Consider the following 21,422-nt stretch of genomic DNA (forward strand, 5'->3'; position numbering starts at 1 on the left):
CACTCTTTAAAGCAACCAGAAAAAATGTCACTCTCTCCATCTTGTAGTGAGCAAAGAGATTCAGTCAGGGGACTTCCCAAAGACACGGAGCTGCACGCCCTGAGGTGAACAAGCGAGTTTTTGGTGGAGCTCTGATTTCAGAATACCACACTATCTCTCCTGAGCGCATTTCAATTTCTTTTCACTGATGAATCAACTGAATTAATTTCACCGAGAATTAAGCTCTGGCGAGAACATCCGTAAAAGTTAAAAAATTAAACCTAGGTCTTTGACACATGCTGGAAATAGCAAACATTGAAATGTAACTGGAAAATAAGTAAAACTCAGGTAATTTCTGACTAAAATATTTGAAAGAATATATTCAAGAATAAAACATGTCACAAAAAGATTATGGTCAAATAAAATATTAACCATAAGGTAACATCAGCCTAAATATTTAGTCAGCAGATCACTGAATCTCTGTACCTACACTACACCCCACCTCTTCTCAGATCTTACCTGATATGCTGTTTAAGATGGCAAGACTTTTTATATGCTCGATGACAGTAAAAACATTTGTATGGTCTATCTGCTTCATTGCCAAAATTATTATTAAAATAATTTTGGAAAAATTGGTTTTTTGGAATGGGCTGGATAAGACCTACAAACCAAAAGAAAAGCAGGAATATTCACTGATGGTGTTTCTACTAACATGTCAGAAGACATTTGCTTTAAGGTAAAGGTGAAAGTTCTGATGACTGTAGACTCCAGGATCACAACAAATGCTACTTTATTTACATCATGAATTATTATCTATTTATCAAGCAGTTTTCATCCCTATAGTACAATGTTTATCAGTAACTCTTTTCTGACTCTGAAGAGCTTGTATGTACTGGACACTGGAGTCTACATCATTTTAAGGCACATGCTGGCATGAGATTTACATATGTACATCCAAAACTTACATCAGAGTTTACATCTTTATTCAGTATAAGTACTGAATAAGTACAATAATAAACTCAAAACATAAATACATCTAACATGACACTTTGTTCTGTAAAGGCAGCATTTTCTCCTAAGTTTAAAGGAGTATTTACAAATGGTTCACAACCATCCCCAGCCCCAGTTCCAGGAGATCCAATAGGCAACACATGTGGTACATCTACACAATGCAGGCAAAGCATGCACATTAAGTAAGATAAATAAAAATTTTCAAATTATTGACCTATGTATATCAGGACTGACATGCTTTTATTAAATAAAGGGCTTTCTTCATTTGCTCATCTATAAACAAAGTGATAATGCCTTTGGGCTAAACACACAACTCAGCACAAATGTAGCTGTCACCCATCAGTAACTGAATGGTTATCTGGAACATAAAGAGGAAGACTAGCCTGTCCCTCCTGCTGTCAAGATTCAGTGGGCACCTGCTAACACTCTACCCTCTAACGCTCCATGCCCAACCTCCTCCCCTCACTGCCACTAACGTCTACAGAGTAATCTTTTAAGGCATTCCATATTTTCTGGCTTTCCCTACAAGAGCAGGCTGTGTTCCAATTCTTTTCCCTAAAACTCACTGCTCATACTTCATGCAGACCCTGAACACCTTTTCCAAGTCTCTATAGGTGATACTGTCTTCCTCATGTTAACCCAGACCTCTACAGTAACCATGTGCTGGGCTCCCTGGGTACTGAACATAAGAACACAACATCACCTTAGTTTCTTCCCTCTTGCATGCAATTACGACATCTGAAATGTTTTCCAAGTACATGATTTGTAAAAAAGACACCAAAGCATTTGGGCTGGGGGGAGGGGAGAGGCCATCCTATGAGTCATTAAATAAAGTAATACTCATTTTTATTTCTGCTAATTTTGTTTAGACAAGGTCTATAAAAACAAAGCTAATTATAAGGTTTTAATCTTTAAAGAAGAGAAACGAGAATAAATAAAATGAACAACAAATCCTAACACACGGGCTCCATCTGCCATTTGTTTCTATTGGACTTCTGGCTTCTTAAGAAACCAGTAGCTCCAAAGAAGGTCATGAATAAATTTAGTCAATGTAAGTCAAAAGCAAACTAGAAATGACTTTAAATTCCTTAAAATCTCTTCTATAACCAAAAAGTGGAGCTTAGGGAAAAATACACCTGACCTCACTACTGCAACCAGGAACTGAGACACACCCTGTTCAAGCTGATCCTTCTGATGGCTTCCTGCTACATTTCAGAATGTTTTCTTTTTTTAAACGACTTTATTTTACAAAACAAAGATAAATGTACAGATTTTAAACATTTTTTGCTTAAAATTATACATTTTTGTCAGTACTGTTTTTTCAGACATTAAAATAATTTTTACATATAACCATATGAATATATTTTTTTTAGTCAGTACTTGATTTTTTTTAAGGGCTTGACAGTATGCATTGAAAACCTAATAGTTACAATAAGCGTAAAGTACATGCAAAACAAAACGCAACATGGAAATAGTCAAAGTGTTCTTGTTTTGTAAATATATGTATATTTTTTTGTTTTCTTTATTTCTTGGACTTCATACAGTCTGTGAGTTGTTTCTGGGGGAGTGCAAGCCTCTGGGGTTAGCATCCCACTATAAGTGACTGCATATTATGTCTGTTCTTTTGTGACTGGGTTATACATTTCAGAATGTTAAGGTTTCTCTTCTCAATTTTTTGGCCTCTACCTCTTTATAACATAATCTTAGATAAATAAAAATTCAAAAGGGCTTAGAGAGGTGGCTCAGCAGCTAAAAAACACATATACAGTGGTAAAAACTCAAGTTCAGTTCCTAGCACCTATATCAGACGGTTTACAACCACTTGTAGCTCCAGCTCTAAGCCTTCTTCAAATACCTGCACTGATACACATGCACCACAAAACACACACATGCAAAACACACACTTTTAATAATAATAAATCTTTTAAAAAGTTCATGGTTACATTGACCGTCTCATTGTCAGGCTGTGATTTAACCACAACCTGATATATAACTCCATATGTCCCCAGCCCCTGTCATAGTAAGTCACAGTACAGCTTGGGTTAGATTACCCTGATTAGGTAAATTGTGTAATACAGAGACTGCACAAAGTGTAAACTTACCTGTAAAACTTAGTACCACAATCAAAATGCATATATCCCTACAAAACTCTTAGTTTGGGGGCTGAAGAGATGGTTTGGCAGTTAAGAGCGCTGACTGCTCTTCCAGAGGCCCTAAGTTCAATTTCTAGCAACCACATGGTGGCTCACAAACACCTGTAGTGGGATTTGATGCCCTCTTCTGGTGTGTCTGAGGACTGTGACAGTGAACTCACATACATAAAATAAATAAATCTTTAAACGAAAATAAAGGTCTTATGTTGGTATCTACAACCTGACAGTAATAAAGAGAGAACACTTCATGAGGTGACTACTGAGGTGGAGCCTTCATGAATGAAATCAAAGTCCTTATAAAAGAGGCCCTACAAATGTCAACTCCTAACTGGTCAAAATGCTGTGAATAACAGACTGTTGAGACCTGGGTCAAAATACGACATCTCAATGAAAGAAATGCAGTGACACTGTCTCCTGGGTGTGGCATGGCTGTCATTACAGACACAGAAGGGAACAGCAGAAAGATGAAGATGGCACTGAGCTCTGCCTGAGAGCACAATGCACTGTGCACACGTGACCTGACAGTGTCTGTGAGGAGCCCTCAGACAGCTCTGCTCGCTCAGCAAATCATATCATGTCTTCATTAGATTATCAGGACAGTAAAACAAACTCAGAAACTAGTGATGTTTCTTTTCTTTTCAATGCAAAGACTACGGAGCCAGAACAGTAACAGATAACACACCACATGAAACCCAAAGACAAGTGTAACACAGTAAATCCTCTTCACCTTGACAGACCCACAGAGAAAGAAGATCTCTTTAATGAGGACTCGTACACGACTATTTTCCTTTCATACTATTTATGTAAAACAAAAACCACAATTTGAGCAGTACTTTAGAATTTTAATTCTAACTGTGGAAAATACTAGCCCCCAGGGCAATTTCTATGAAGACTTCACAAATACCATGCCTCAAGTATTTTCTTACATGACCGTAACACGGGCACATCTCCCCAGGTCCCAGAGAAAGGCCATAATCAGCCAAGAACTCCAGGATCCATCTTACCTAGGTCAGTTATGAGAATTGGTTCTTGCAAAGGAATGTCGGGGACAGGAACACTGCTCTTGCCAACCCGACCCTTTGAAGGCTTCCGCTGCTGCCTCATCTTCCTCAGCTCCGTGTGCTTAAAATGGGAAGCCACATGAGTCTTCCTATGTCCTGAGGTTCGGAATTTTTTATCACAGTGAGGACAAGCAAAAGGTCTAACTCCTAATAAAATGAAAGAATGTTTTAGAATTATTTCAAGCAATTAAAGGTCAACAAAACAACCAAAGCCCATATAAAATACTTCGAACACTTGTTCCACATTAGGAGTACATACATTTTATGAATCAGCTGTCATCCTCTGCTTGTAAATAGCACTATTATATAGAAGTCAGGATATATAAAAGATCGTCATTTAAGAAAGGACACATGCTACTTTAAGGTCAAATCCTTAAGTTGTACAATATGCATGTTCAATAACAAGTCATCCTGGAGAAACCTAAACTATGTCAACTCAGTCTCTCCAACTGACTTCCATAAAATAGAACAGATGCTCCCTCTGGGCAGCTGCGATTGCACACAACCAGTCACTGTTCAGACAACAATTAGTGTCTCATAAGAAAGAGTTAAAGGCAATTCTCACTACATAGTAACGGATAAGATAAAGAAGTTCCCATCATCCTCGACTATAATATCCCTTCTATAAAGTAACTTCCTCCCATCATTCTACAATTCCCTGGACAAGAATGTGACTTGCGGTAGCTTCTTCAGGAGCCCTGGGTGCATGACTGACAGTCAAGATGGAGCTTGGGGTGGGGAAAGGTAATAAAAATGTTTCAATTAGAACTGTATATTGACTTTATGAATTTTGAGATATGCAAATTATACCTTAATAGCACTGTTACTGACAAAGATATAGACCCCCTCACCCCACTTAAGGTCTGCAGGCCTCTTAACACTGAAATATACATTTCTTCCTCACAAAGGTTGATGGTCTAAAGCTCCATCCATCTGGTCTCCTAAAGGGATCTTTTCACCCACTGCTACATTTATAAATATTACGTTTTAATGGCTCTCCAGCTATAACCTTGGTTCCATGAAGATCAAGGTCACAAATCAACAAAGGGAAGAGGAGGGGGAGGAAAGGCCTCTGAGAGTACGGCCACTGCTCTTCCTGACCAGCACTGCACACCTGTGTGTAGGCGGATGTGCACCTTGAGGCTCCCTGAGGTAGAAAAGCTCTTCATGCAGTACTGGCACTTGAAGGCCTTGATGCCGGTGTGAGTCTTAATGTGAGCAGTCAGTGTGCTCTTCACAGCAAAGGCGCGGAAACACTGTGGACACTTGAAGGGCTTTTCATGGGTGTGGATGCGGATGTGGCGCACCAGGTCACTGGGCTTCCGGAACTCCTTCGTGCAGTAGGGACACACATGCCACCGTACCCCATTCTCCTCACGAATGGAGCCTGCAGTAACAAGGAAGAGAATATTCCAGAAGACATAGAAACTACTGTACCCCATAAACGGCCTACAATGTCCTGTCCCTCTAGAAATGGCAGGCTAAGGCAGCTCACTGCATCAATGGAAAAAATATATAAGCTTTCTGTCAAAGACACGTGATCCATCACAGAAAAATGAAAGCCCTACTGTTACTGACATTAACATCATAAGATTATAACAGTATGATCAATAATGATAATCTTTTAAACAGCCCTAAAATTCTGTGAAGATGCAACACATAATGCCCACTTAGAGCAGCTAACAGGCAGCAGTGTGTAAATTAGGGCTCATAGACACAGTTCAGCCCCAAGTGAGATGAAGATGTATGTGGTCAGAGAACTCCCGGATGGTGCAGAGAGCAAGAGACTGAAGACTGCTTAGCCCTAAACAGAACTGCACCCAACTGACTCCAGATCCCTAAGGAGGTGGGCAAGGAAGGTGTGAGAGGCAGTGAGTTACTGTAAGGAAACTGCGTGTTCGACATAGCAGAACATCTATACATAAAAAGTCAGTGGCTACATCACAACACGTACAACCCCAAGCAGACCCGATGAACGGGGGTCTAGTGGGTGGGAATGGGGAGGGCAGCTCTGGGCAATTATGGAAGCAGAGTGAGAGTCAAGGCATACTGTATGAAAGTCTCAACAAGAAATATTTGTTTAAAATGACTCCACGATCAACCTGAAGGACAAGAACAGAAAGATGACTGAGTATTTACTAGGCATCTTAAACCACAACAGAAACTCATGCAAATAGTTAGGAAAGGGCAAGATATAAAGCAATAACAGGGAATAACAGTTAAGGCAAAGACACAGCTGTGTGTAAATCGGGGGAATTCATGGACCAAAGCAAAAGACCCTGTCTTCCAACAACGACAACAATACAACAAACAATGACAACAACAACGACAACAATACAACAATGAGGACAACAACAATACAACAATGAATGGAAACAAGTGATTTCTAAAAACCAAAAAACTTAAATAAAACCTATAAAAATTTTATTGTAGATATGTTTTAAAGATTCCATTTTTAGTTATGTACATATATATAGGCAGGAAATGGTACATAACTAGAAATACACAGGGTCCAGGGGCCAGAACAGTGTCTGACCCCATGGAGCTATTGTCGGAGGCACAGTGTGGATGTCAGGAACTGAACTTGGTCCTCTGAGAGAGCAATACACACTTTAGCCCACGGAGCCACCTTTCCAGCCTCTGTTCTTAAATATTTACTGCCATTCCTATCTAATAATGTTCTTTCCAAGAATAATTAAGATGGAACACAAAATCAGGGAATGAGTAAGAAAGGAGGGGAAACAGAAGCAGAGTTACAGTATCTTTAGCTAAATTTGTTAAGTTGCCCTAGAAATCAGATATAGTTTCTGAACATGAAAAATACAGACCTATAATATTTAAGATGACATAACACAAACCATAAAGTTATAATTATTTCTAAGAATAGGCTGTAAAAGAGACTTCAAACTAACAGCACAGAGGCTGTCTCATAATATGTACATGTGGGTGGGGGGAAGAAAAACTAAATCCAATTCCAACAAATAGAAAGACTTGGAAAACAAGATTAAGTAAGCAGTTAAGTAAGCTTCCCTACTTGGGCAAGCACCTTCCTCCTCAAATATATTCACACATTTACAAGAATAATCACATTTTTCAAGATGAAAATTGATTTTTTTATGACTCAGCATCTAGTCTTAACTTTTACAAATAAGTCTAAAGCCAGGAAAAGATGGAAATACCTTATCAATACGGAATGAACTTGCAGAGCAGTGAAGTAGAGGCACCAAAAGACCCCAGAATCTGGAGGTTGACGCGCAATAAAGGTGGCGCTGGAATCCAGCAAGTAAAAACAGCTTAATGAACAGTATTCAGACAAATGAGTGCTTTTAAGGGGTAAATATTAATATTAATATTTAATATTAATCTAGGCAGCTCAGAGCCAGAAAAGTGGCATTCTGGGCAAAAGTACCTGTGGCCAAGCCAAATAATCTTATATCAATCTCTGGGACTCACATGGTGGAAAGAACCAACCCACAAGTACGCTGTTGACAGGCACGCCGTTGACAGGCACACCGTTGATAGACAGACAAACATAATTTAAAACTTTAAAGAGAAAGTCATGCTTCTGTCACAATGTTGAAATGTAAATGCCACACGGCTCAAAATGCAAAACATGCTTGAAAACTTAGCTTCATAAACAGAAAACATTTCTCCCAATCACATAAAAATGGCAACCTAAGAAGAATTTGTACCACAAAGAAGAAAAAATATTATATTTTTATTTAAAGTACAAGGGCCAATAAAACTAGAATTAATCCAACACTAATATGCAAGTGCTCAACATACAGATGGTGCTGTCACCCTTGTTCCTTAAAAGAAGATATGAGTCTAAAATTACAATAATGTGCCATTGTTGGCCTATCAGTCCTCAAATTTTGGTAATAAATCTCTTTAAAAACACTGTTAAGAAACAGGAATTCCAAATAAATCTTTTCAACCTCAGAAAGTGTAAATACCTATCAAAATTTCAAAATGATACACAAAACAGCCAACTGTGGTGGCACACACCTGTAACCCTGGCACAGGAGATGTGGGGACAGGGAAGATCACAGTTTGGGGTCATGCTCAGCTACAGTTCAAAGCTACACGGTTTCCCTGAGCCCCTGTGTTAAAAGCAGAAAACTACAAGTATGTGCTAGCTTCTCTCCTTACCAAACCCTTAACTGACATTCCCAAAGTCTGTGGACTGGATAATATTATAAGTCAATTTTACTTTTGCAATATTCAATGACCATTACACATAATAACGCAGGAGAACATCCTTTACTTGAAGAAACATGCATCAAGGTATTTATAGTAAAAGGGTGTGGCTATGAACCACTTAGAAAGCTCACTCTAGAGAACTTGGTCGAGTGGTACAGGGGATCCCAGTGCTGGAAACCTTTCTATTAAGACTGGAATGATTCCAAAACTAAGACCTGGTAAGAATGTTAACACACACAGACAAAAATGAGTCACTAAACTTAACCAAGAGTTCACAGAATTTATTCTTTGAAGCCTGTGCCCTGAAGATAAATCAGGGTAAGTGAAAAACATCTACAGCCATGTGCTGCATGCTGTGTGAGTGGAAGAGAAAGAAGTCTGCCCACTCTGTGCACACGGAGCAGGCCATAGAAACCGTGGAAACTGTGACACATCCAGAAAACTGAATTCTCATCAGGCATCTTGAACAACCAAAACTAGGAAATTGTTATCAAGTGGCAAAGGTAACCTGAAAAGCAGAATACATATATTGCACCATTCCTGCCAAAAACATTATCTGGATGTTTGCATTGTTCACAGAAGGAAGAGAACTGCTTCTCCACCTTCACTGCGTCACCTGCAGCACCTCTGAGATATGGCACGACCAGGCCCCTTCCTTATAGACCATCACTAAGCGTATACTGTTGTGTATGTGTTAGGCACCAGGACACCATGTTACCCAGAATTCCTCACTCAGTTCTTCGATGAAGACCGCTGTGGTCCTGGAATCTGAATGCAGCTATTTCAAAGAGGATATCTGGCATATTTCAAATGTCAAATACTATACCAAGCTCTAAAAGAACCAAACAAGTCCCTTAAAATGACAGCTCTACGAAGGAAGGTCCAACTATATAACCAAGGATGAGCAGTAAAGCATTCCAAGTGCTAAGATGGTGCCTAAACTCATGCATGATTGACGTATGATTAACTTAAGAGGAGGAGAATGCTGAAGAACTTCTCTGGCAGCAAAATGGTTCTCTACTAGCTGTACCTGAAGCCATGATCTGACATAAGACCTTTCTGTTTTCCTCACTGTTCCCCAGCAGCTCACCCAAGAGACAACACCCAGGAACATGGTCCAGCCAACTCCATCCTCAGCACTGGCAGCCGTAGCCCAGGACAAGAAGGCAGGCAACTGACAAGGCAGGCCCTCCCTGCTGGTCAGCCCCTGGCAGAGAAAGAGGGGTGAGATGGGGTAAAAAGAAAGGCGCCTGTGTCTTCTGTGGTGGCAGAGGCAAATGTTTATAACAGAAAACCCCCAACAAAGTAAGACAGTGTGTTAGTCACCTTCTCAGCACCACAGCATACACCTGACACATAGCATTTCAAACAGGATTCATTTACCCAGTGGTTTCAGTGTCAGTTCCTCATGGTGGGGAAGCAAGGCAGGACAGAACAGCTCATGTCATGGTGGTCAAGAAGCACAGAGAATGCCTGTCTTGCAATTAATGGTTTTCTTCCTCTCCTCTTTTACTTCCCTATGGGATGGTGCCACCTGCATTCATACTGACTCTCCTCGAATTAATCCTTCCTGGAAACACACTGACAGACACACCCAGACAGGTGCTTTGCTGATCTCCAAAAGCAATTCTAGATCCAATTAAGTTAGCAAGCAAGATTAACTACTACAGATAAAATGCCAGGCCTATCCAGAGAATCAAGGGATTCTCCCAGACATCAGGCAAGCACATGCTGAAGGTTCTTTGAAAGGAAGACGCATGTGATGTTTTCCTAAACTTCTCACTGGACCGTACTGACAAAGTAAAACTAGTCTAGCCTTTGAATCAAGTACTCCCTCGTGTTAGATTTGCCAGCACTCACCAGAAAGATGTCGCCCTCCTGGCCAGATGTTTCAGGCTCACAAGTGCGGAAGGACAGTCACCAATAGTCAGCTGGATTCATTGATGTAGACTGGATATCAAGAATGCGTAAGAAGCACTTGGAGCTGCTGAAACAAAAGTGGTCCTGACATTGCAGTGACTAACTAAAGATGATCCTGCTCTTAACAGGAGACTGTTCTTACTCTGGGAATCTTGATATTTCATTTCAAAGCAGCTTGGAATTCTTATACCAAGAAAGACAATGAAGACATAAACATACCGGCTACCATGAAGAAACGAATGACAAACAATTCACCTTTCAACACAATGCTGAAGATGAAGCCATGCTCATGGAGCATAAAAACAGGAGGTGTGATTGTTAAAACTGGCTTACTTATGCTTTAGATATTGCTGCCAGCTACGGCTTGCTGAGTTCCCATTCCTACAGGTTCCAGTAGTAGACTTTATGATTGTAGAAGCTGAAACAATACTGAACCTGCTACATGTGTGCACAGTATCTTGTGAGGACACTTGTCAGGGATGGAGTCACTACTATTTCAAAGGAACAATTCAGACGTTAGTAGTGTCAACAGTCAGCTTCTACCAGCAAATATGCAGGCTCTCTGGTTTGAAGGGCTAGAGAGATGGCTTAGTGCCTAAGAGAGCTTCCTGCTCTGGCAGAGGACTTGAGTTTGATTCCCAGTACCCACAGCAGGCAGTTCTTAATCCTCAAACTCCAGCTCCAGGAGTTACCCTCTTCTGGACTCTACATGTAGCCACACACAAATGACATATATTTATACAAATACACATACATACAAATAAAAATTAGAAATTAAATTTAACTTAAAATTAACTCTCACTAGATATGGAGAACTTCAGAACTGAACCTCAACATATCCGATGAGCACCGACAGCATCTTAGGCCAGTCTCAGTAGGCAGTCCCTCTACTTCAGATCCACCCGCTCTCAGCAAACACAAACACTTCCTTGAGGATCCTCTGAACACAGAGTACTAGAGTTCCCTCTGCCTGAGGTAAGTGATGATCATCTGTTCATTGAGGTAAGACAGTTGGTGCTAATTACAGACAGTGACTAGGCTTAGGAGACCAACGAGAACCACTGAGAAGGAATCTGCCAACTCTAGCAACAGAGATGCTTTAAGCTGTTAGAAAAGCTGTTACTGTCACAGAGAAGACAGACTTTCTCAACCAGGCTATCACATGCCAGATGACCCTACAAAGCTCCCAAGAGTAGGCAGACCATAAAATAGGGTCCTCTAAAATTTCTCTGAATTGCTTCAGAATTCTTGGCAATTTTCAGGTGTAACTCACGAAAGATTCTCATTGGGGCTGCAGAGAGGCTCAGTAGTTCAGAGCATGTATTACTCTTCCAGAGAATTTCGGTTCCCAGCATCTCTGAGAGGTAGCTCACAAAATATGTCTGGAACTCTAGCTCCAGTAGTTTGGACAGCCTCTTCTTGCCTCCATGGGGACCTGTACCCATGTGTACATATAAATATACATACTTTAAAATAAAATATCAAAATATTTAAACAAAAAGATATTCTTAGAAACAAAGCTAATGTGCTTCTTTAATACCAGATTATTTACTGTCTTAGTTGGGATTTCTATTGCTACAACAAACAACATGACCAAAGCAACTTGGGGAGGAAAGGATTTATTTGGCCAGAGCTGATGCAGAGGCCATGGAAGCATTTTGCTTACTGACTTGCTCCCCATGGCTTGTTCAGCCCGCTCTTATAGAACCCAGAACAGCAGCCCAGGGATGACATCACCCACAATAGGCTGGACCCTCCTCCATCAATCACATTAAGAAAATGCCCACAGGCTTGCCTACAGCCAAATCTTATGGAAACGTTTTCTTGAGGCCCCCTCTTCTCAGATGATTTTGGCTTGTGTCAAGCTGACATAAAGTATCCAGCACATTTACCAGTAAGTCCTGTCTCTACCACTTCATCAATCACATATGCAAGAGACTGAAGGAAGAGCCAGGAGCTCCTCCTTCTCCCCAGCAGCAGGAAGACAAGGCCAGTGGAAGACAAGGTGTCCTGATGATGACAGAAGCTCAGCCTCTGACCAGCACTGGAAGAGCAGGCAGTGCAAAGACAGTGCTTTGTGTTCCCTCAAATCCTTCCGGTAGTTCACTGTGCAGCAGAGACTGTCATGGGACTGATTACTGCCATCCAAGGAGAAGCTGAATGTAAATGTCCAAATGCCAGAAAGGTGCTCTCCCCCACAGCTGGTAAGTACTCTGGAGAGCCACAGGGAGATCTGTTCCTAAGCACCTCACCCTGAGTGTTCTCTGGCACCTTTATAATAAACTTCTACCCTGGAAGATACACCTAGTCTTACCAAGCTCTGCAGAGATTCTGAAAACAATGCATCTGACATGTGTCCCAGCTACGCACGGCATCCTCAGCAAGGAGCACGTGAAGGTGTGCTGCCGATGACTCGGAGCTCCATGAAATGTGTCACAGTCCATGCAGAAGTTTCAAATAATTATCCCCAGCTCTGCTTCAAGGAAAAAAGGCCCCAAACACTAGGTCTCCTCATGCTTCCTTCAGATCAGATGTATACATATAGATTATAGTAAATATAAATTAACAAGTCCAATCAAGTCTAGCAATATATTATAAAAAAAAATAAGGCTGGGGGTGAGGTGAGGACCAAGGAGTTCAGTGCTTAGCATTTCTGGCTCCATCTTACTTCTCTCCCTGCAGAGTAAGAGAGTGAGGAAGGATCTACGTACAGCATGATCTGTTTCATATTAATAAGCCAACTACTGTAACTTACACACTCTGCAGTAAGCTTAACCCAATATGATCACAACACAAAGGAAAAGGAAGAGCGCTGGGAATCCTCACATGACTGCTGGCACATACTCAGTAAAATGAGCATGGAAAAGCATTTCCTAAATCTGACTCAATCATAAGGCATTAAAGTCATTCCCTGGAACCTGAGAAGGAAGCAAACTTGTGTCAGCACATCTTCACAATTCCCCGTGAGAAAGATCACAACACAGTAAGAAGGGAAACACTACTCCGGTGTGATGGGACACACCTATCACTCAGGAGAATAACTTAGACCTTCATCCAAAACCGACCTAATGGAGAGAGACCCTATCTCAAAAATAGTAACAACAACAAAATGAATTAGCCGACTACAGTGGTAAGCTCCCGTAACTGTAGCATTTGGGGAGGAGAATGAGTGCTGTTGGGCTATGTGCTGAGTTACAGATCAGCCACAGCCATACAGGCGCATCGTGCTGCAAACGACTCCCAAACTGCCACTGCTCTAACAGTACAAATGTCTGCACAGGAGCGGGAGAGATGGCATTGCTCATAGAGGACCTAAAACACACACCTGGTGACTCACAACCACCCGTGTCTTCAGTTCAAGGGAGACTGGAGACCTCTAGCTTCTGTTGGCACCTGCACTAATGTGTGCACAGACCATACACAGACATACACGTATACATTAAAAAGCCGTGGGTAAAGTGCCAGGTCAGAACCAAGTTCAGTCCCTGGAACCCACATGGAGGAAGGAAGAAATTCAGCTAGTAATCCTGACTTAAACACACACACACACAAATACATGTAAATAAGTAATCTAACAATTTTTTGTCTACATAGAAAATACAGAATCATCATGAGTCTACCTGCTAACAATAGAGACATTACAAGTTGCTGGATTCAGAATCAATAGACAAAACTCAATCACTTTTCCATATACCAACAAACAGGAAATACAATCCAAAAGAAATTCATTTAAACACACACACACACACACACACACACACACACACACTGACATAAAAGAGTAAATCCAACAGAAAATTCACAAGCTCCTTAGAATCTAAGACAAGAGGGTGCAGGAGGAAGAAAACCATGCTCACAGGTATAAGATATCATGATGGCCAATGTTCTCCATTATGCTAATGTTGAGTCACACCTGTAAGCGTGTATTTCCAGAGACCTATAACGGAAATAAAGAGCCGTCCTAAATGCGGGTAATGCGGGTGGTAGAATTCCATACGCTGGAAACCCAGGCTGAATGAGAAAAGAGAAAGTCAACTGAGCACCAGCCTCCATCCCTCTTTGCTTCCTGACTGACCTGGAGATGTACTGTGACCCGTCACCACATGTGCTGGCTGCCACACTCTCCCTTCCAAGGTCATCTGTACTCTAAAACCATGTGACAAATAATCGCTTAAGTGGCTTTTTTCAAAGCCTTAGCCATAGTAATGAAATAAGTAACTCACGAGCTCAGTGGCCTGCAGACAGATCTGTGAACATCTTTAATTTAGCACAAACTAGACAAGAGCCACGGTATCTCATGTAAAAGATTTCATACCATGGGCTTTGAATTTCCATCTGCTCATTAGAAACGTAGACACAAATATGTGTGTATATTTGCTTTACTCTCCCTCGTTCCATACAGACCTTCAAAGTCAGATGCTTCGTTGCACCATCCCATTTCTCACATAGAGTGACTGGCAGATAAAGGAGAACTGCTGGGTTGAATGAGAAGCCAGGCTCTGTACTCATAAGTCGCCACTGAGGAACGGTTACTTTATGGGAAGGACATGCCTACAGAGACGGCCATGCCGCCCAAGGCTCACAGTCACACGAGTTTGTACCACACAGGACAATGGGAATGCCTGCTACAGTGACAGAGCAACGTGTAGCCAGGGAGTCAACTGAGGAAAATTCAGTGCAGCCTAGAGAGGTGCCGTGCAGCAAGAGACACTGGCTGTGTCAGCCCGACATCCCCTGTTGGCCATCCCACAGTGTAAGGCGGACTCAGTCAGCCTCCATGCACACCATTTAAGTCTGGAGAGACAGATACAATTTTTAAGGAGAAACACATTCTTAGTGCAGAAAAGCCCCTGAAAGCATGTTTGGGACAGTGAAAACGGCATCTGGAATAACGCAAGAAAGCCAAGCTCAGGCTGGGCAAGATGGAGGAAGACCTGGAGCAAAGACGAGCGTGGGAGGGTGAGCCAGGCTGGCAGCTGAGGTGGGACGCAGCTGTCAAGTGCAGTACCCAGGAAGAATGAGGATTGTCTGGCGGGTGCTGTGAGACAAGGGACCACAGGGCAAGTAGTATCAAAGCAAGAGCTGAGGAAGCAATGGACCTAGAGCTGCTGAGTGCCCACACACCCCCATGACTGGCCTCAGGAAAGGAGCCCTCTGAGTTAAGAAACACATCAGAACTCATCATTTCTCAACACCAGGCAACTGCACTTCAGATTCACAACATGCCATGAAGATAACACTTCAAAAATGGAAGCTCACTTCCTAACAGGAGCATAACACTACGGAAGTGTCTGAAGTGTAAAGCACAGCACATTACCAGGTAGGAACGGTGACTTCTTCTTCAGAATTTTTTTCTCTTTCTTATCCATCTTTTCAGGGCTTTCCTGTCCCTTTTCCTGCTCTGCACCCATGGGATCAGCATGCTCTGCAGAGACGCTGGAGGCATGTGGACTCTCTGTGGACACTGCAGGCGTCTGTGCATGGCTGCAGTCGCTGGGAGGTGCTGCAACTGGAAGTGAAGACAGCCCACTGTTTTCTAAGGCTTGCTGAGACAGAACAAAACTATGAGGTTAGAAAAGGCGACACCCCAAATATGCCTACCAAAAGCTATCCCAAGATGCTATAAAGTTTTACCCACAGAACTCTAACACCACACCAAGAAATAAACTCTACAGTTCCAAGAGACTGTTCACTCTAACAGGCTGCCAGTACACCCTCTAATATCTGACATTTCACCTCACCACAAAACATGGTATTAGTTACACTTCTTAAACGAGTAGAATTAAAAATAATTAACATTCAAAAATTTTGTCTCAAACCACTTAGGCTGTCTTTATACATATTTGGGATACAAATTACCTCAGGAACACCTTTAAGACACACTCAGTCCAGAGTTCCTGAGACCCAACCCCCCAAACAACCTGTCCTGTGGTACAGAGAGGAGAGGACTGTGCCTCATGGGAGGTAAAGCACTTCTGCAAACACAGCACTCTGGCCCAGATGTGCTGGCCATGCACACACCAATGCATGCCTAGGACGCTCTAAAGCAACAGTCCACCCACCTCAGGAAGACTGACGTACTCCAACTATCTCAACAGGACAAGCTTTAAAAATCCTTATCCTTGTCCCATCAGTTCACGTACAGAATAATTTAAAATAGTTTTCATTTTTCTTAGATGTACAGATTAATGAACTATCTAGACCTCAGCACTTCCTGTTGGTAATCACATAGGTACATTTTCTTTTCTTGTTACCACTTACAGTGTAGCCACATGTATAACCAGTGTCTGTGCATCTGCCCTGCTCACTAACAGACTGACTTCTGAGGCCCACATGTGAGAATCTTGCCCAGCAGGTAAGCGTGCTTCACCTGGAGGATGTCCTGGTTGATGCCAACTGTCACACTCAGTTGTCGCCCAGACTGTGGGGACTGCTGTGCCTCCACTGGCCCTGGCTCAGACAGTTCCAGAAGCTGCTGGATGACATCGGTCACTGCCTGAGAATTCTGCTCACTGGACACTGAAGCAACCTGGGCTTCCACCTGCTGCAGGGGCAACGTCTGAAAGATCGTGGCCTGGAACACAGCAACATTTTCATTACAACACAACTTCCAATTTAAACACAAAATATATTAAAGAACACCCCTTAGTGGCATTAAAAACTATTGCTTCTCAAACATAAATTCTAAATGTAATTCCTCAATGATTTCTTATGAGGTAAAACTTGCCCCTTAAAACACACACACACACACACACACACACACACACACACACACACACACACTCAACAAACCCTTCTACAACAGTCTAAGAGCTCTCATCCACTTCTCCATTATCCACCAAAATAGGTGACTGAATTTTAAAAAGCATAATGTTAAAGAGAAACAGAAACAGAGGCACAAAGGGAAAAAGATTGGTCAAAACATTTAACACATCTGAGATGCTACAGCCAAGAAAGTTCTAGAAAATACAGCCTGATTCCTACCAGAACTCAGGATATGCCAGGTCCAAAGGCTCATGGGTAGTGTCAAGGTCTCAGCCACACACTGCAGAGGTGGTCATACTTGTCTACACTTACAGAATGCACATGACCTAAGGTCACCCTACAAACTCACTCCTCAGTTATAGCAGTGTACCACAACAATGCATGTGCTTGCAGTGACAAGAGAAACTGGTACTGAGACAAAGACTGGGAGGACCCTGTATTTACTATGTTAGTTTCTATATGCCAAAACTGCTATAAAAGTCATTTGAAAGTTGGGTGGTGGTGTGTGCCTTTAATCCCAGTACTTAGGAGGCAAAAGCAGGTCTGAGTTCACCAGTCTAGTCTATATAGCAAGTACCAGGTCAGCCAAGACTACAGAGTAGGACCCTGTCCCAAAAAACAAAATAATAACAATTTTGAAAAAATAATAAAAAGCCCCCTTGCCATCTTCCATAAAACCAATGGAACTTATCTTTTAACAATGAACAAATGAGTGAATGAGTGAGTGAATGAATGAGTGAATGATTGAATGAGTCAATGAGTGAATGAATGAATAAATAAATGAATGAATGAGTCAATGAGTGAATAAATGAATCAATGAGTGAATAAAACCACAAGGGCCTGCCTCTACCAAAATCAAAAGAACAAACTATCTGGCAAGACTCGGCACTTTTTATGGCATTTAGTTCCTCAAAGTACAGTCTTCTGTGTTCGCGCTGCACATTTAAGAGAAGGTTTCCATGGGGAAGGGGAGGAAAGACTATGGCACAGAGGCTGATGTCTTCCTGATACTAACGCAGCCTTTACACTCAGGAACTCGCTGTAACTGGGATTACCTGCACAAGATTAAATCCCTAGACTTTCACTATGTTTGAGCCACACCCCCGCTGGCAACTAATAGTTGTTGGAGGAGGAGCAGGAGGAGGAAGAAGAGTGTCATTTTCTTTAGTGGTGTAGCCATGGATAAGCTGCCCTGGCCTGGCTGCAGTAAACAGTTTGCAGCCTGAAGCCATGGCCACACCGGAATGAAAGCACAGGAGTAGAAAGGGAGCTTGAGGAAAGAGAGGTAAGAGAGGGAGGCAGCAGAGTGAGAGGCCGTAGATGAGTGAAGATGGCGAAGATTCAGCACACAAACAGACAAAACTGTCACACAATACAATAATAGGTTCTTTGGTGTGATAGTTACTCTTGGTTGTCAACTTGACTACATCTGGGAACTAACTAAAACCAAACAAGTGCTGAGCACACCTGTGAGGGACCTTTGATTAGTTAATTCATTTGCAGTGGAAGATGAACTTCTAATTCAGAACTTCTGAGGTGGGAAGACCCACCTATAACCTGGGCCACCCCTTCTGTTGGCAGCCCGTACGTGGGCATGGAAGAAGACAGCCGCTCTCTGTGCCTGCTTAGTCTCACTCTTGCTAGCCAGTCCACTCCTTCACTGGCATTAGAGCTACATCTCTGTGATTCCAGGGTAAATGATGACCAGCTGAGACGTCCAGCCTTGTGGACTGAACAACTGCTGGATGCTTGGACCTTCTGTTGGAAGACAGTCACTGTTGGACTAGCTGAGCTGCAGCCTGTAAGCCACTCTAATAAATTCCCTTCAGATAGATAGATCATAGATAGATCATAGGTAGGTAGACAGACAGACAGACAGATATTCATTCTATAAGTTCTATTCCTCTAAATAGATGAATACACTTGGTTACATGCATGCAAAGTAAGCCTTCACCAGCTGTGCATGGAAATCTGGCTTATTTTTGTCCTCTGAGACACAAACAGGAAGCCAGATGGCAAGAGTCCTGAAGGAAGAAAGGAGATGATGACTCAGCACATCAGATGCAGCAAGGACTGGATTTCAGAGAAAAGTGCCTGATGTCAGGAACATAACATTTTAAGAAGAAGCCATCACATTGTGGATACAGCATTCTTATGCTTTCTCTCTGTGGCAGCCTCCCTTTCCCACTTACACAAACACCACACACATTACCATCCAGATTATTTAGTATAACCATCTTTTGGTTTACATGCTACCAAAGTGGTGAAACTATTATTTGGTTACTGACACACTAAAATAATAATTTTTAAATAATGAATCCAAAACCAGAATCTTTAAATTTCATAATTGTTCAACTATTTCTCTAATTAAAAATAAACTGAGGAAATTGTCCCTAACTAATAAACTACGAAAAAAGAAACAAATCACAAGGAAGGACATTCATGTTAACAACCAGATATTAACCGGCACTGAAGGGTGGCAGCCAAGTCTCTTGCACCACACACTCATGCACGAGTGACCATGAAACCCCTGCACTTTGTAGTCCACTCTTAAAGATACCACGTCCTGTGCTTAGAGTTTGCAATTTATTATCAATTAATAAGATATGCTAAAAGTAACTGAATAAAGCTGTTATAAAATCCTAAGGGAAACACACAAAACTGTGGATGTGTGTGTGTGCATCTGTGTGGGACTGGGGTTTTGTGGGTAGTATGTGTGAGGATGCCTGTCTGTGCTTGAGTTATTCCCTCTCTAAATATATGTACTAAAAGGAGAACTTGGTAACAAAAAAGCTAAAAGACCTAGGAAAAATTATCACTGCCACATGAGATAAGGAGAAATATTATCTACAAAGTAGATTAACTCTTGAATTGTAATATAAACAATATTTAATGGTTGTTAACAGCATTGACTGCAGGAATTGAATTTCATAAATTATTGAAACATTTTTCTTAGTTTTACAGGTTTACACGACAAACCATAAATCAAAAGTACATATCATTACCCTGAAGTTTAGACAGATTAATTTTCATTTATTAAAAAAAAAATAGCACCTTATTTAGAAAACCTTATTTGCATGTTTTGGTACTAAATAGTTAACTTAAAATTTTATATCTAAAATGAAACTTTGAGTTTGTTTTTCCAAAACCCTTCTATAAACCAAATTATTAAACTTACCGTTATAACATGCGCAGTCTCTGTAGAACTTGTAGAATTTGAGGGCCCACCCATATGCATCTTGCTGATATGAGTATTTAAGCTACCTAAGCTTTTAAATATGCAGCTACATTCTGTGCAGTTATAGGTAGGTCCATTTTTTACCTTAAAAAAGAAAAAAGTCATTTTTCCAATCTTTGGGTAATAGATAAACATATTTAAGTTACAGAAAAGAAAATTTACCAGTCTAATCAGAATGAGATAATAATACATTCCTAGCCCTGGGGTATGTTTTGTTTTGCTTTAAATTAGATAGCTTGAGAATCAATGACACCATTTTTTAAATCGTGTTGTCAGCTTAAGATCAATTGAAATCAGTGTTTTCTTAAATGAGAAGGGGCTAGAAATGAAGAAGCACACTTTTCTGTTATCATAATTTAAACATCAAAATGTCATCATGTGTTCTCATCTTCTTAGACTGCCAAATGTGTTCCCCGGGAAGGAGGTGTGGCTGGGAATATCATGTCAACATCTAACTGACAATCGGTCATGCTGGGCTGGTAACAACTCAATTGTAAAAAAAGATTAAAGAATTTTTAAAACAAACAAACAAAAACTTGCTAAGGTTAAAATCTATCTATGATTAACTCTTAGAACTACAAAAAAGCCAGAAATGGAAAACAACTTAACACTGAAGAGATTAGGAACATGTATGACTGGGCTGTGATGAGCTCTGGTGCCTGCCTCTGCCCCATAGGCATACATGCAGACAGAACACTGTGCACATAAGAAGTAGAACTTAAAACAAGAAGAAAAAAGAGCATCTATGATCAGAGCATGTGTCCAAAACATTCCCTATCAATCAAACCTAACAGTGGTTGACCCTCAGGCAGGCCTGAAATACACAAGTCACCTGTAACTGACACCTGAGAAGACGACTTCCACCCCATCTGTAGTGCTTCATAAGAACTGGATATAAACCAGGTGTGCTAGCACACGCCGTTATTCTCAACACGTGGGAGGTACTGGGAGGCAAAGGCAGGTGAATCTCTGTGAATCTGAGCCAGCCTGGTCTACATAGTGATTTCCAGGACAGCCCCAGCTGCATAGTGAGATTCTGTCTCAAAACGAAAAACTAAAAACAAACTCCCCAAAAACAAATGTAAGGCTTTG

At 41.4% G+C, this 21,422-nt stretch overlaps 1 protein-coding gene across 1 annotated transcript in view; it reads right to left on the bottom strand.

Annotated features, from left to right (window-relative positions):
- The window catches only part of ZNF236 (zinc finger protein 236), a 95,377-nt gene that overhangs the window by 49,944 nt on the left and 24,011 nt on the right, over positions 1 to 21,422 (bottom strand). The window contains exons 7-12 of the mRNA XM_080919788.1: positions 20,271 to 20,414; positions 16,698 to 16,901; positions 15,645 to 15,873; positions 5,319 to 5,591; positions 4,148 to 4,351; positions 499 to 640 (exon numbers count right to left, since the gene is read on the bottom strand). Coding sequence (XP_080775914.1) covers positions 499 to 640; positions 4,148 to 4,351; positions 5,319 to 5,591; positions 15,645 to 15,873; positions 16,698 to 16,901; positions 20,271 to 20,414 — 1,196 coding nt within the window. The remainder of the gene's footprint in view (positions 1 to 498; positions 641 to 4,147; positions 4,352 to 5,318; positions 5,592 to 15,644; positions 15,874 to 16,697; positions 16,902 to 20,270; positions 20,415 to 21,422) is intronic.

This window comes from Micromys minutus (genome assembly GCF_963924665.1).
Source record: "Micromys minutus genome assembly, chromosome: 8".
Classification (NCBI taxonomy): Eukaryota; Metazoa; Chordata; class Mammalia; order Rodentia; family Muridae; genus Micromys; species Micromys minutus.